Source organism: Salvelinus fontinalis, chromosome 40 (assembly GCF_029448725.1).
Source record: "Salvelinus fontinalis isolate EN_2023a chromosome 40, ASM2944872v1, whole genome shotgun sequence".
Taxonomy (NCBI): Eukaryota; Metazoa; Chordata; class Actinopteri; order Salmoniformes; family Salmonidae; genus Salvelinus; species Salvelinus fontinalis.
The window spans coordinates 1,096,016-1,113,251 of record NC_074704.1 but is presented as its reverse complement, the minus strand read 5'-3'; the positions used below and the strand labels follow the sequence as shown (position 1 = coordinate 1,113,251).

The 17,236-nt window shown below is 40.9% G+C and overlaps 1 protein-coding gene across 2 annotated transcripts; it reads left to right on the top strand.

The window, feature by feature from the left end:
* Positions 1–6,169: 6,169 nt before the first annotated feature.
* On the top strand, positions 6,170–16,949 carry LOC129839546 (zinc finger protein 391-like). Of its 2 annotated transcripts, none has more exons than XM_055907067.1 (2): positions 6,170–6,913; positions 15,506–16,949. In XM_055907067.1, exons 1-2 carry the CDS (start codon positions 6,406–6,408, stop codon positions 16,366–16,368), a joined length of 1,371 nt encoding a protein of 456 aa, XP_055763042.1. In that variant the 5' UTR covers positions 6,170–6,405; the 3' UTR covers positions 16,369–16,949. The 2 variants fall into 2 exon arrangements, with proteins under 2 accessions (XP_055763042.1, XP_055763041.1); XM_055907066.1 differs by having other exon boundaries at positions 15,503–16,949.
* Positions 16,950–17,236: the final 287 nt, after the last annotated feature.

The following is a 17,236-nucleotide window of genomic DNA, read 5'->3' as shown; positions in this document are numbered from 1 at the left end:
TACCACATATCTAAATCCATGTGTACCTGTGTGTCCTCAGGCCTCTACTACCACATATTAAGTGTGTGCCCTCAGGCCTAGACTACCACATATCTAAATCCATATCTACTACCACATATCTAAATCCATGTGTACCTGTGTGTCCTCAGGCCTCTACTACCACATATCTAGAACACTAAATCCATGTGTACGTGTGTGTCCTCAGGCCTCTACTACCACATATCTACAACACTAAATCCATGTCCGTGTGTGTCCTCAGGCCTCTACTACCACATGTCTAGAACACTAAATCCAGGTCCTCAGGCCTCTACTACCACATGTCTAGAACACTAAATCCAGGTCCTCAGGCCTCTACTACCACATGTCTAGAACACTAAATCCATGTCCTCAGGCCTCTACTACCACATGTCTAGAACACTAAATCCATGTCCGTGTGTGTCCTCAGGCCTCTACTACCACATATCTACGACACTAAATTCATGTGTACATGTGTCCTCAGGCCTCTACTACCACATATCTACAACACTAAATCCATGTGTACGTGTGTGCCCAAAGCTCCGACTTTCCCAGTTGTCTTAAAAGCCATTATTCCACCATGTCGGAGAAAACAGGGATTTGATTCATTTCAACAGACTTTTCTGGACTAAAATATTCATATCTTTTAACTGTGTTGGCAACTAGTGGACGTTCATTATATATACATCAATGTATTGTTACACCATGCAGGAGAAGTAAAGACCTAGTCTGTTCATTATATACATCTATGTATTGTTACACCATGCAGGAGAAGTAAAGACCTAGTCTGTTCATTTTAATATTATCTGTTAGTCTACTTGAATTAATATGAAATTGCCTTACTGACGGACGCTGAATTTATGGCGATTTGAACTGAATAGAAAAATAACAGTAAACATATTGACCCCCACTAATGATGCAGCGCTCCCTTTGGCCAATCAGTGTAATTTAGCAAATGCCGGAACTATGGAAAGACGCATCATTCACCCAAGTTTCGTCAAAGTTAGGCCAGTTGTGTCTGAGATATTTTTGGGGTTAGCTAGACTCATATCCCTGAGCATGTGTGCCAAATTTCAGCACTTGGAGTCAAACAGATCAAGAGATATAAACATGTGCCCATTATAGCACCACCATGTGGTTGATAGGAATGTTCTTTAATATATTGAGTCTTGACAGTGTCTGCAAATGTTGTTGCAATACGAATATCCTTGACTGATTTATATGCCTTTATGTGACAGTCCACATGGGTGTTTAGAGACCTTTAGCCATAGATTCCACATATCAAGTTTGGTGCAGATCGATCATTCGGTGCCAGAAGAGTAACGTTTTAAGTGTTTTTCACAAAATTCAAAAGTTACCACAGTCACAAAGTCAGAAGGCCCGCCTACTTGACCAATCAGATGAGGGAGTGTATTCCGATTTGCGGGAAAACATTTGTTTAAATGACATTTGGAAAGTATACAGACCCCTTGACTTTTTCCACATTTTGTTACGTTCTAAAATGGATTAAATAAAATCCTCAATATACAAACAGTACCCCATCATGACATCACAATACCCCATAATGACATCACAATACCCCATGATGACAAAGTGAAAACAGGTTTTTAGAAATGTTTGCAAATGTATTAAAAATAAAAAAGACATACCTTATTTACATAAGTATTCAGACCCTTTGCTATAAGACTCGAAATTGATCTCAGGTGCATCCTGTTTCAATTAATTGGACATGATTTGGAAAGGCACACACCTGTCTATATAAGGTTGAACAGTTGACAGTGTGTCAGAGCAAAAACCAAGCAATGAGGTCGTAGGAATTGTCCGTAGCGCTCCGAGACAGGATCGTGTTGAGGCACAGATCTGGGGAAGGATACCAAAAAATGTCTGCAGCATTGAACACAGTTGCATCCATCATTCTTAAAAATTGAAGACATTTGGAACCACCAAGACTCTTCCTAGACCTGACCACCCGGCCGAACTGAGCAAACAAGGGAGAAGGACCTTGGTCAGGGAGGTGACCAAGAACTCCTGGCAGAGCTCCAGAGTTCCTCTGTGGAGATGGGAGAACCTTCCAGAAGGACAACCATCTCTGCAGCATTCCACCAATCTAGCTTTTAGAATAGAGTGAACAGACAGAAGCCACTCCTTAGTAAAAGGCACATGACAGCCCACTTGGAGTTTGCCAAAAGGCACCTAAATGACTCTCAGACCATGAAAAACAAGATTCTCTGGTCTGATGAAAACAAGATTTAAAACTCTTTGGCCTGAATGCCAAGTGTCACATCTGGAGGAAACCTGGCACCATCCCTACAGTGAAGCATGGTGGTGGCAGCATCATGCTGTGGGGATGTTTTTCAGCGGCAGGGTCTGGGAGACTTGTCAGGATCGAGGGAAAGAGGAACGGAGAAAAGTACAGAGAGATTCTTGATGAAAACCTGCTCCAGAGCACCCAGGACCTCAGACTGGGGCAAGAGTTCACCTTCCAACAGGACAATGACCCAGCCAAGACAACGCAGGAGTGGCTTCGGGACAAGTCTCTGCATGTCATTGAGTGGCCCAGCCAGAGCCCGGACTTGGAACTCGATCGAACATCTCTGGAGAGACCTGAAGATAGCGGTGCAGTGATGCTCCCCATCCAACCTGACAGAGCTTGAGAGGATCTGCAGAGAGGAATGACTGAAACTTCACAAATACAGGTGTGCCAAGCTTGTAGCGTCATACCCAAGAAGACTCGAGACTGTAACTGCTGCCCAAGGTGCTTCTGAATATGTATGTAAACGTCATATGTATTTTTATTTTATAAATTTGATAACATTTCAAACAACCAGTTTTTTCCTTGTCATTATGGGGTATTGTGTGTATATTGATGACATTCGGGAACAAGAATTGGCAATGTCACTAACATTCATTCTGATAGTAATATATCAAGTTGTTGACCTTCACCAGATGCCTTTAACAGGAAAACTACAGGTGGGAGAGGAACAGGCTCCAATTTAAATGGGGTTCCATTTCAAGTTGTTGGCACAAAGACGTATGAATGTCACCAAGAGGAAAGACAGACAAACAAAAGCCAAAGGAAATATGAGGCTGAAATTAACAAGGCATTAATTGCGAAGACAGGTCATTGAAATGTATAAAATACATTTTAACAACATTAATTTAGTTATAATAATGTTGAATTATTAACTAACAATGGAATGTTCCTCAACAAAATGGAAGAAGATGGGACTTTAAACGGGTGTCCCAACTCTGTGGTCTCTAAAGATCCAATGGCACTTATGAAGCCGGTCATCTGATTGGTCGAGGAGGCGGGCCTTCTGACTCTGTGGTCACTAAAGATCCCATGGCACTTATGAAGCCGCTCAGCATACACACCCATCTGATTGGTCGAGTAGGCGGTCCTTCTGACTTTGTGGCTGTGGTAACTATTGACGACCATGGGTCCCTGAGGCAAATTGGTTCCTTGTGAGGAAAGGAACCTATGTACTGACTTTAGGTCAAACGGGTGGAAAAGGCGTGACCTTTCAAAAGTTTACATTTTCAGCGCCACCATCTGGCTAATCAGTGTCATTTTGTAAATGCCAGATCTCTATGGCCAGACGCATCATTCACCCACGTTGAGTCAAAATCAGACCAGTGCTGTCTGAGATATCGCACGTGACTATGGTACGAACTTACTAACATACTAAAGTATTAACGGAATAAGACCGTTCCACAGTCACGTCCCCAAATTCCATCCAAGGGGAAAATTAAGAGCAGCTTGGAACGGTTAAGAGCTTTGCTTGACGTAACGATTGGATTTATACAACCGCTCTCAACACTGCATCAGACTCCCTCCGTTGGTCTAGGGTCGAAATTAGGTTTAATGACGACCTCTCACAGAAGTCCTCCACCTGCGAATCCGTGGCCATTATTGTGGGTGTGGTAGAAAATAAACTTTTATTTGGATGCAATGAACATATATTAATATGCATGATCATTTCTCCCGATAATGGAAGATCTGCTCTGGCACGCTTCATGAAACAGAGTCGTAGTTCACCCGCACCACGCCGAAAGAGCAGCAGAAGCTGCCGAACAATCGTCAACAGTACAACAAGGCGCACACTCCACTGTTTCAGACGGATAACCAATCTCCTTGCTCCGGACAAACGCTACGCCACAGACATGAGTTTGTTCTCCGCAATGAGTCTGGATCAGAGTACCTCCATGACGACTTCTAGAACAAAAACACTTTGTCAAAACACTGTTCTGATTGGTCCCAGACACCGATGGGTTGGGTCAGATGTGAGGTTTGAAAAATCGTCATTGAAGTTGCTACTCTGACTGGTTGGAGATGAGCCAATCGCTGATTACTTTTTTTTCTGCAACACCCCTCATTTTGACGTCACCACAATCGACTTCAATGACGTCAGTCTCAGACTGAAGTATGTAGCGAACGACAGAACAGTGGAATAATTCAGCTTGAATCGTCAGGCCACTCTGTCGCCAATCTTCCAAAGAGAAAGTTACATTTTTTTGTTGTTTGGTACGGCGATAGAGCGCTGCATGAACCAGGGCTTAAATTCTCATGTGGATGTGCTGTAAAATAAAATGTAATTGTATTGGTCACAAACACATATTTAGCAGATGATATTGCGGGTGTAGCGATATGATTGTGTTCCTAGCTCCAACAGCGCAGTAGTATCTAACGATTCACAACAATACACACACATCTAAAAGTGAACGAGTGGAATTAAGAAATATATAAATATTAGGATGAGAAATGTCGGAGTGGCATTGACTAAAATACAGTAGAATACAGTATATACATATGAAGTGGGTACAACAGTATGTAAACATTATTGAAGTGACTAGTTTCCCATTTTTTTTTAAGTGACCAGTGATTCCATGTCTATGTCTATAGGGCAGCAGCCTCTAAGGTGCAGGGTTGAGTAACTGGGTGGTAGTCAGCTAGTGATGGCTATTTAACAGTCTGATGGCCTTGAGATAGAAGCTGTTTAGGCTGAACAGGCTTTGATGCACCTGTACTGACCTCGCCTTCTGGATGATAGCGGGAGGAACAGGCTTTGATGCACCTGTACTGACCTCTCCTTCTGGATGATAGCGGGGTGAACAGGCTTTGATGCACCTGTACTGACCTCGCCTTCTGGATGATAGCGGGGTGAACAGGCCATGGCCCGGGTCGTTGATGTCCTTGATGGCCTTCCTGTGACATCGGGTACGTTAGGTGTCCTGGAGGGTTGCGCTTTCTTCACCACACTGTCTGGACCATTTCAGATTGTCAGTGATGTGTACGCCAAGGAACTTGAAGCTTTTCACCTTCTTCACTGCGGTCCCGTCGATGTGGGTAGGGGGCGTGCTCCCTCTCTGTGCTGTCTCCTGAAGTCCATGATCAGCTCTTTCATTTTGTTGATGTTGAGGGAGAAATTATTTTCCTGGCACCACTCCGCCAGGACCCTCACCTCCTCCCTGTAGGCCGGGGGGGGGGGGGGGGGGGCATTTCCAGTCCTCGGGCGCCTGATTGGTGTCAGAGTTTTGCCCCATCCCCAGCTAACACACCTGGCTCCAATATACAGCTAATCATGATCTTCAGTTCAGAGTGACATTTGATTAATCACCTGTGTTTGCTAGGGATGGAGAAAAAGTGTGACATCAATCAGGCCCCGAGGACTGGGGTTGCCATCCCCTGCTGTAGATGTCTCGTCATTGTTGGTAGTCAGACCTACTACTGTTGTGTAGTACAGTATTTAATACATTTTCTCATTAAACATCTGCACTAATCCATCAACACACGCTTCACTTTTAAACAACTTTGTTTCTATTGAACATGCCATACTTATAAAGGCATTTAAATTAATTATATGAAGAGTGCCTTGGTCCTCCTTTCTTTTTGATGACCAATTTACACCTTTTACCAAAGAGCACCTTCTATCTACCAAAATATACTATAGTGTACCTTAGTAGCGTTTCCCTTCTTCCTCTTTCTACACGCTTCACTTTGTACGTTTACATATAATATTACACTTAGATTAAACAAACGTGTGCCCCACCCCCCCAAAAAGTATCAACTGCGTTACCCACTGCAATCAGCAGATGGCGATGTGCATATTTCAGGCAATACTGCTAGTGTGACGTCTAATGTAGTGGACGGAACACTTCGTCAACTGTAACAACAGTTAGTCGGCCTCCTCCGTAGCCGAAAATATTCAATGTTTTAGGCTGTTTTGATGTACATTAGTCACTGCGTTTTAAACATATTTCTGTTGTGTCTACTTGTTGGTCCATTTAATGTACTATTTACGTTGTTTGTCAGGTAGCTGGCTTGCTAAGTTAGCTTTGCACTAGGCTAATCGCTAATGCTAAGTAGCTAGCTAGCTAACATCCCCGACCATGAGTTCACTAAGCTACTCCACTCCTGCTGAAGAAGAGGTCTGCTGGACGGAGAAAGAAGAAGAGGCTGTTACAGTTAAACAAGAAGTAGAGGATGAGGCTGTTACAGTAAAAGAAGAAGAGAAAGAAGTTATCGTGACAGAATGGGAGGAGGATTTTACTGTTAAACAAGAAGGGGGAGGAGTTTTCGGAGTGAAGGAGGAGGGGGAGATTACTGTCACGTTGAAAGAGGAGGAGGAAGAGGGGCAGATTACTTTCACGTTGAAAGAGGAGGAAGAGGAGGGGCAGATTACTTTCACGTTGAAAGAAGAGGAGGAGGAGGCAGGAGAGGAAGAGGGGCAGATTACTTTCACGTTGAAAGAAGAGGAGGAGGAGGCAGGAGAGGAAGAGGGGCAGATTACTTTCACGTTGAAAGAAGAGGAAGGAGAGGAAGAGGAGGGACAGATTACCTTCACGTTGAAAGAGGAGGAAGGAGAGGAAGAGGAGACGCGAGATCTGAGTAAAACCAGTAAGTACGGTCTTAAAACTGGGGCACAAACTCTTTAGTCCTTGAATATTGCTAGGTCACATGTTTGAAAACCGGCTATTGAAATTTAAAGGTTTCAAATATTTATTTAAAAACGTGTAAGTGCTTTATTGGAAAACCATAGGGTGAACAATCCTATGGGAAAACCTACCCTGTGAACAATCCTAAATTGGTTTTAGGTTTTTCCGTCACATTGTGAATGAGCTATTGAAATTAGGTGATTTGTTAAACATTTTATATAAATAAAAATAATGTGCAACACTGGACCAGTACAGTTTGGTGATGTATTGGGTTACTGAATCTCTGATAGAGACCAGTACAGTTTGGTGATGTATTGGGTTACTGAATCTCTGATAGAGACCAGTACAGTTTGATGATGTATTGGGTTACTGAATCTCTGATAGAGACCAGTACAGTTTGGTGATGTATTGGGTTACTGAATCTCTGATAGAGACCAGTACAGTTTGGTGATGTATTGGGTTACTGAATCTCTGATAGAGACCAGTACAGTCTGATGATGTATTGGGTTACTGAATCTCTGATAGAGACCAGTACAGTTTGGTGATGTATTGGGTTACTGAATCTCTGATAGAGACTAGTACAGTCTGATGATGTATTGGGTTACTGAATCTGATAGAGACCAGTACAGTTTGATGATGTATTGGGTTACTGAATCTCTGATAGAGACTAGTACAGTCTGATGATGTATTGGGTTACTGAATCTCTGATAGAGACCAGTACAGTTTGGTGATGTATTGGGTTACTGAATCTATAATGAGCCTTCATTGGGCAATAGCCGGCCCCCTACCAAGATGGGCCCGCCCCCCTACCAAGATGGGCCGGCCCCCCTACCGAGATGGGCACCAAAACTCACATTCAAAGTCAAACGCAGCATCAGCAAAGAGACCTGTAACCATGACATGATCTATTATTATAGAGCTCTGCTCAGCCTATAAACATGACATTATCTATTATTATAGAGCTCTGTTCAGCCTGTAACCATGACATGATCTATTATTATAGAGCTCTGCTCAGCCTATAAACATGACATTATCTATTATTATAGAGCTCTGTTCAGCCTATAAACATGACATTATCTATTATTATAGAGCTCTGCTCAGCCTATAAACATGACATTATCTATTATTATAGAGCTCTGCTCAGCCTGTAAACATGACATTATCTATTATTATAGAGCTCTGTTCAGCCTATAAACATGACATTATCTATTATTATAGAGCTCTGCTCAGCCTAAAACATGACATTATCTATTATTATAGAGCTCTGCTCAGCCTGTAAACATGACATTATCTATTATTATAGAGCTCTGTTCAGCCTATAAACATGACATTATCTATTATTATAGAGCTCTGCTCAGCCTGTAACCATGACATGATCTATTATTATAGAGCTCTGCTCAGCCTGTAACCATGACATTATCTATTATAGAGCTCTGCTCAGCCTGTAACCATGGCATTATCTATTATTATAGAGCTCTGCTCAGCCTGAAGACTTGACATTATCTATTATCATAGATCTCTGCTCAGCCTGTAACCATGACATTATCTATTATTATAGAGCCCTGTTCAGCCTGTAACCATGACATTATCTATTATTATAAAGCCCTGTTCAGCCTGTAACCATGACATTATCTATTATAGAGCCCTGTTCAGCCTGTAACCATGGCATTATCTATTATTATAGAGCTCTGCTCAGCCTGAAGACTTGACATTATCTATTATCATAGATCTCTGCTCAGCCTGTAACCATGACATTATCTATTATTATAGAGCCCTGTTCAGCCTGTAACCATGACATTATCTATTATAGAGCTCTGTTCAGCTTGTAACCATAAACATGACATTCCATGAAACAAGATTAGATGTGAAGCTCTACTGTTAGTGGTGATATGTAGCAGTGAAGCAGGGCTCCCTTGTAATAGATTAGATGTGAAGCTTTACTGTTAGTGGTGATATGTAGCAGTGAAGCAGGGCTCCCTTGTAATAGATTAGATGTGAAGCTTTACTGTTAGTGGTGATATGTAGCAGTGAAGCAGGGCTCCCTTGTAATAGATTAGATGTGAAGCTCTACTGTTAGTGGTGATATGTAGCAGTGAAGCAGGGCTCCCTTGTAATAGATTAGATGTGAAGTTCTACTGTTAGTGGTGAGATGTAGCAGTGAAGCAGGGCTCCCTTGTAATAGATTAGATGTGAAGCTCTACTGTTAGTGGTGAGATGTAGCAGTGAAGCAGGGCTCCCTTGTAATAGATTAGATGTGAAGCTCTACTGTTAGTGGTGAGATGTAGCAGTGAAGCAGGGCTCCCTTGTAATAGATTAGATGTGAAGCTCTACTGTTAGTGGTGATAAGTAGCAGTGAAGCAGGGCTCCCTTGTAATAGATTAGATGTGAAGCTTTACTGTTGGTGGTGATATGTAGCAGTGAAGCAGGGCTCCCTTGTAATAGATCTGTAACTCAATGGGACTCCACACTAAAATAAAGGTGAAATAAAACAAACTAAATATTTTTTCTTTATTTTTCTTTTGCACTTGTTGCAAATATCTCAATGCCCAAATGTTTGAAAAAAATTATACTTCAACAATATTGAAGTACTGTATGTCAACACTACTCAGACACCAAAAACGTCACAGATTGGCCCCTAGGTGGCACTGTAAGAAGACTTCAAGGTTCAGCCCGCCACCCTGAGTTTGACGTACAACCTAGTCCATTGGTACAAGTGTTTCTCATCATAGTGAACGTATTTGCCTCATGAACCTATGACCTCCGCCATGTCTTCTCATGAACCAAACATCTGATCGACGCCAAACTCAAAGTCCATTAACCATTAACTCAAATCATGTCTGTCTCTCGTACGTTTGAGTAAAGATAAACAACAAATAAACAATATCTCAAAAGATGAAATAAAATGCTATCTTTGTTAAAAATAAAAATAATTGTCTTCAGTTAAACTGTAATAACTTCTCTTCTCTCTATCAACTTGAAAACTTGAAGTGTTTTGAATTGTTACATGTCCACAAGGGAGGATGTATAATACTTCATGCTGCTTTCAGCCTGGACCTAAAGTACTATAATATATAATATAATACTATAATATATATATAATACTTCCATGCTGCTTTCAGCCTGGACCAATAGTACTACAATATAATACTATACTATAATACTATACTATAATACTATACTATAATACTGTAAAATATGTATAATACTTCCATGCTGCTTTCAGCCTGGACCAATAGTACTATAATATAATACTATACTATAATACTATACTATAATACTGTAAAATATGTATAATACTTCCATGCTGCTGTCTCTTTCAGCCTGGACCAATAGTACTATAATATAATACTATACTATAATATATGTATAATACTTCCATGCTGCTGTCTCTTTCAGCCTGGACCAATAGTACTATAATATAATACTATACTGTAATACTATACTATAATACTATAACATATAATACTATAGTATACTATAATACTATAATATATGTATAATACTTCCATGCTGCTGTCTCTTTCAGCCTGGATCTATAGTACTATAATATAATACTATACTATAATACTATACTATAGTACTATAACATATAATACTATAGTATACTATAATACTATAATATATGTATAATACTTCCATGCTGCTGTATCTTTCAGCCTGGACCTATAGTACTATAATATAATACTATACTGTAATACTATAATATAGTACTATAACATATAATGCTATAGTATACTATAATACTATAATATATGTATAATACGTCCATGCTGCTGTCTCTTTCAGCCTGGACCTAAAGTACTATAATATAATACTATACTATAATATATGTATAATACTTCCATGCTGCTGTCTCTTTCAGCCTGGACCAATAGTACTATAATATAATACTATACCTTAATAGTATACTATAATACTATAATATATGTATAATACTTCCATGCTGCTGTATCTTTCAGCCTGGACCTATAGTACTATAATATAATACTATACTGTAATACTATACTATAGTACTATAACATATAATGCTATAGTATACTATAATACTATAATATATGTATAATACGTCCATGCTGCTGTCTCTTTCAGCCTGGACCTATAGTACTATAATATATAATATAATACTATACTGTAATACTATACTATAGTACTATAACATATAATACTATAGTATACTATAATACTATAATATATGTATAATACTTCCATGCTGCTGTATCTTTCAGCCTGGACCTATAGTACTATAATATAATACTATACTGTAATACTATACTATAGTACTATAACATATAATGCTATAGTATACTATAATACTATAATATATATATATAATACGTCCATGCTGCTGTCTCTTTCAGCCTGGACCTATAGTACTATAATATAATATGTACTATAATCGTATACTATACTACTATAATATATAATATAATACTATACAATACTTGTATAATATATGTATAATACGTCCATGCTGCTGTCTCTTTCAGGCTGGACATCGCTTTGTTCACCGGGGGCTTTGTCATTCTGAAACAAGGAAAGAGCCTTCATAAAACTGTTGCCACGAAGTTGGAAGCACAGAATCGTCTAGAATGTTGTTGTAGGCTGTAGCGTCTAAGGCACTGTATTGCAGTCACTACAGACCCGGGTTCGATCCCAAACTGTGTCGCAGCAGGCCACGACGAGGTTACCCATGAGGCGGCGCACAATTGGCCCAGCGTCGTCTGGGTTAGGGGATGGTTTGGCCGGCCGGGATGTCCTTGTCCCATCGCGCTCTAGCGACTCCTTGTGGCGGGCATGGCGCAATGCACGCTGATGCCGTCGCCAGTTGTACCGTGTTTCCTCAGACACATTGGGTGCTGCTGGCTTCCGGGTTAAGCGAGCAGTGTGTCAAGAAGCAGTGCGGCTTGGCAGGGTTATGTTTCGGGGGACGCACGGCTCTCGACCTTCGCCTCTCCTGAGTCCGTACGGGAGTTGCAGCGATGGGACAAGACTGTAACAACCAATTGGTAATCACAAAATACAGGAGAAAAGAGAGTCATTTTTTTTTTTAAATACGATTTCCCTTCAAGGAGCCCGAACCATGAAAAACAGACCATTATGCCTTCTTCATCAAACCTTACAGTTGGCACTATGCTTTGGGGCAGGTAGCGTGCTCCTGGCATCTGCCAAACTCAGATTTGTCCGTTGGACTGACAGATGGTGAAGCATGATTCATCCCTCCAGAGAACTAATTTCCACTGCTCCAGAATCCAATGGTGGCGAGCTTTACACCACTCCAGCCGACACTTGGCATTGCGCATGTTGATTTTAGGCTTGTGTGCAGCTGCTCGGCCAAGGAAACCCATTTCATGAAGCTTCCAACTAACAGTTCTTGTGCTGATGTTGCTTCCAGAGGCAGTTTGTAACTCAGTAGTGAGTGTTGAAACTGAGGACAGATGATTTTTACACGCTACGCGCTTCAGCACTCGGCGGTCTCGTTCTGTGAGCTTGTGTGGCCTACCACTTCGCGGCTGAGCCGTTGTTGCTCCTAGACGTTTTCACTTCACAATAACAGCACTTACAGTTGACTGAAGCAGAAATTTGAAGAACTGACTTGTTGTAAAGGTGGTATCCTATGATGTTGAAAGTCACTGAGCTCTTCAGTAAGGCCATTCTACTGCCATTGTTTGTCTATGGAGATTGCATGACCGTGTGCTCGATTTTATACACCTGCCAGCAACGGGTGTGCCTGAAATAGCTGAATCCACTAATTACACTAACGTGTAATAGTAGGTAGTACTATATAGCACACGTGTAATAGTAGGTAATACTATATAGAACACGTGTAATAGTAGCTATTACTATATAGTACACGTGTAATAGTAGGTATTACTATATAGCACACGCGTAATAGTATGTAATACTATATAGTACACGTGTAATAGTAGGTATTACTATATAGCACACGCGTAATAGTATGTAATACTATATAGTACACGTGTAATAGTAGGTATTACTATATAGTACACATGTAATAGTGGGTAGTACTATATAGTACACGTGTAATAGTAGGTATTACTATATAGTACGCGTGTAATAGTAGGTATTACTATATAGTACACGTGTAATAGTAGGTATTACTATATAGTACACGTGTAATAGTAGGTATTACTATATAGCACACGCGTAATAGTAGGTAATACTATATAGTACACGTGTAATAGTAGGTATTACTATATAGTACACATGTAATAGTGGGTAGTACTATATAGTACATGTGTAATAGTGGGTAGTACTATATAGTACATGTGTAATAGTAGGTATTACTATATAGTACACGTGTAATAGTAGGTATTACTATATAGTACACTTGTAATAGTAGGTATTACTATATAGTACACGCGTAATAGTAGGTATTACTATATAGTACATGTGTAATAGTAGGTAGTACTATATAGCACACGTGTAATAGTAGGTATTACTATATAACACATGTGTAATAGTAGGTATTACTATATAGTACACGTGTAATAGTAGGTATTACTATATAGTACACGTGTAATAGTAAGTATTACTATATAGTACACGTGTAATAGTAGGTATTACTATATAGCACACATGTAATAGTAGGTATTACTATATAGTACACATGTAATAGTAGGTATTACTATATAGCACACATGTAATAGTAGGTATTACTATATAGTACACGTAGGTATTACTATATAGTACACATGTAATAGTAGGTATTACTATGTAGTACAATCCCATTTTAAAGTAAATAGATGTAGTCAACATCAGCATAGAATATGTACAAATAAGGGCTCCCTGTATTCTAATGGCCCATCCACAGGGCTCCCTGTCCACAGGGCTCCCTCTATTCTTATGGCCCATCCACAGGGCTCCCTCTATTCTTATGGCCCATCCACAGGGCTCCCTCTATTCTTATGGCCCATCCACAGGGCTCCCTCTATTCTTATGGCCCATCCACAGGGCTCCCTCTATTCTTATGGCCAAACCACAGGGCTCCCTGTATTCTAATGGCCCATCCACAGGGCTCCCTCTATTCTAATGGCCCATCCACAGGGCTCCCTGTATTCTAATGGCCCATCCACAGGGCTCCCTGTATTCTAATGGCCCATCCACAGGGCTCCCTGTATTCTAATGGCCCATCCAAAGGGCTCCCTGTATTCTAATGGCCCATCCACGGGGCTCCCTGTATTCTAATGGCCCATCCACAGGGCTCCCTCTATTCTAATGGCCCATCCACAGGGCTCCCTGTATTCTAATGGCCCATAATCTAAATATCAAATAAATTCTACTGGACTAGAAAAGAAGGATAATGGACAAACAAAACCAATTATGATGAAATACAAATGAATACATGTAAAACCTAATAATGTTTGTCCAGTCGCTGTTTGATAGGGACATAGACAGAAGCTCCTCTCCCTGTAAGCTTTACAGAAGCTCCCCTCCCTGTAAGCTTTACAGAAGCTCCTCTCCCTGTAAGCTTTACAGAAGCTCCTCTCCCTGTAAGCTTTACAGAAGCTCACCTCCCTGTAAGCTTTACAGAAGCTCCTCTCCCTGTAAGCTTTACAGAAGCTCCCCTCCCTGTAAGCTTTACAGAAGCTCCTCTCCCTGTAAGCTTTACAGAAGCTCCTCTCCCTGTAAGCTTTACAGAAGCTCCTCTCCCTGTAAGCTTTACAGAAGCTCCTCTCCCTGTAAGCTTTACAGAAGCTCCTCTCCCTGTAAGCTTTACAGAAGCTCCTCTCCCTGTAAGCTTTACAGAAGCTCCTCTCCCTGTAAGCTTTACAGAAGCTCCCCACAGACAGACAGGGGTTGGATAGGAATAAGACTTCAGGAGTGAATGAAGCAGTTTGCTATCCCATATGAAAAAAATGGTCTTTTGGAGTGAAATAATGTCTTGCTTGGTTCTGTTTATATGCGTATAGATTTGTCAATATGAGAACGGACAAGGCACAATCAGAAAGGTTGTGATTTCGCCCAGCCATGTAACCGAGGGTGGGAACAGAAACATTGTAGTCACTCCACAATACTAACCTAAATGACAGAGTGAAAAGGAAGCCTGTACATAATCAAAATAGTCCAAAACATGCATCCTGTTTGCAATAAGGAACTAAAGTAAAGAAAGAAGTTAACTTTATGTTTGGGGCAAATCCAACACATCACTGAGTACCACTCTTCATATGTTCAAGCATGGTGGTGGCTGCATCATGTTATGGGTATGCTTGTCACCTGCAAGGACTAGGGATTAAAAAAAAAAACGAATAGCGTTAAGTACAGGCAAAATCCTGGAGGAAAATTGGGAGACATTCGCCTTTCAGCAGGACAATAACCCAATACACAAGGCCAGATATACAGTGCATTCATAAAGTATTCAGACCCCTTCACTTTTTCAAAATGTTGTTTAATGTTACTGCCTTATTCTGAAATTGATTGAATTGTATTTTAACTCGATCTTAGCCTCTAGGCTACCTACCGCCCATTAAACCACATAGGAAGGTTTCATTCAGGCCTCTGTTTAGTATTTAACTAAATACTTTGTCTTTAGCAGGAGAGCGACCAGACTCTCACTCTGACAGCGGGGAGAGTCATTCAGGGGAACCAGACCCAGAGACGTCCAAACCAGCGAGACGACACCACTGCTCCCAGTGTGGAAAAAGTTTCAACCGATCACAACACCTGAAATTACATGAGAGAACACACACAGGAGAAAAGCCTTACCACTGTTCCCAGTGTGGAAAGAGTTTTAGTCAGTTAGGGAGCCTGAAAGGTCATAAGAGAACACACACAGGAGAAAAGCCGTACCACTGTTCCCAGTGTGGAAAGAGTTTTAGTCAGTTAGGGAGCTTGAAAAGTCATAAGCGAATACACTCTGGAGAGAAGCCTTACCACTGCTCAAAATGTGGAAAGAAATTTACATGGTTAGTGGGCCTGAAAATGCACGAGAGGACACACACAGGAGAGAGGCCTTACCACTGTTCCCACTGTGGAAAGAGTTTTAGGTTGTTAGGGATTCTGAAACTGCATGAGAAAGCACACACACGAGAGAAGTCTTACCCCTGTTCCCAGTGTGGAAAGAGTTTTAGGTGGTTAGGGACCCTGAAAACACATGAACGAATACACACACAAAAAAAGGAAAAGCTCTACCAATGTTCATTGTGTGGAATGAGTTTTACCCAGTTAGAAGCCTTGAATAGGCATGACAGGACACACACACGAGAGGATAAGCCCTACCACTGCTCCCAGTGTGGAAAGAGATTTAACTGGTTAAGGCAGCTGAATAAGCATGAAAGAATACATACACAGGAGGAGAAGACATACCACTGCTCTCATTGTGGAAAGGCATTTTCCCAGTTAGAGGACCTGAAATCACATGAGAGAATAGAGAGGCTGTGTTCTGACTTGAGTTTTTGACTGATAATTTGTGTTTTTGTTTAATCCTCATGAAATGCAATTGTATATATGAAATCAAACTCATTTTGCTTTTGTTGTTTTTTAATTTCGAGACATGATCATGTCTAATATCGGATGAAATATTTTTAAATGTCTATTTGGTTTTGATTGTTCATCATATGCTTTTCATACTGCAAAATGTACATAATTATATAAGTAAGTAAGTAGCTGTCACGTAGAGTAGGCCAGAAGGCTAAACTGGAAAACCTAACCTCTGTCACGTAGAGTAGGCCAGAAGGCTAAACTGGAAAACCTAACCTCTGTCACGTAGAGTAGGCCAGAAGGCTAAACTGGAAAACCTAACCTCTGTCACGTAGAGTAGGCCAGAAGGCTAAACTGGAAAACCTAACCTCTGTCACGTAGAGTAGGCCAGAAGGCTAAACTGGAAAACCTAACCTCTGTCACGTAGAGTAGGCCAGAAGGCTAAACTGGAAAACCTAACCTCTGTCACGTAGAGTAGGCCAGAAGGCTAAACTGGAAAACCTAACCTCTGTCACGTAGAGTAGGCCAGAAGGCTAAACTGGAAAACCTAACCTCTGTCACGTAGAGTAGGCCAGAAGGCTAAACTGGAAAACCTCTGTCAAAATTAAAAAGATGGCGGAGCCGCAAAAGTTCTTCTGTGCTTCTGGGTGTTTATTTACATAGTGATTCCGGAAGAAAAACAACAGTACTGCCATTAAAAGTACCTGATGGGGACAAAACAGTGCTGCCCCATCCACAGCTTAAAAACAATGCTGCCCCATCCACAGCTTAAAACAGTGCTGCCCCATCCACAGCTTAAAACAATGCTGCCCCATCCACAGCCTAAAAACAATGCTGCCACATCCAC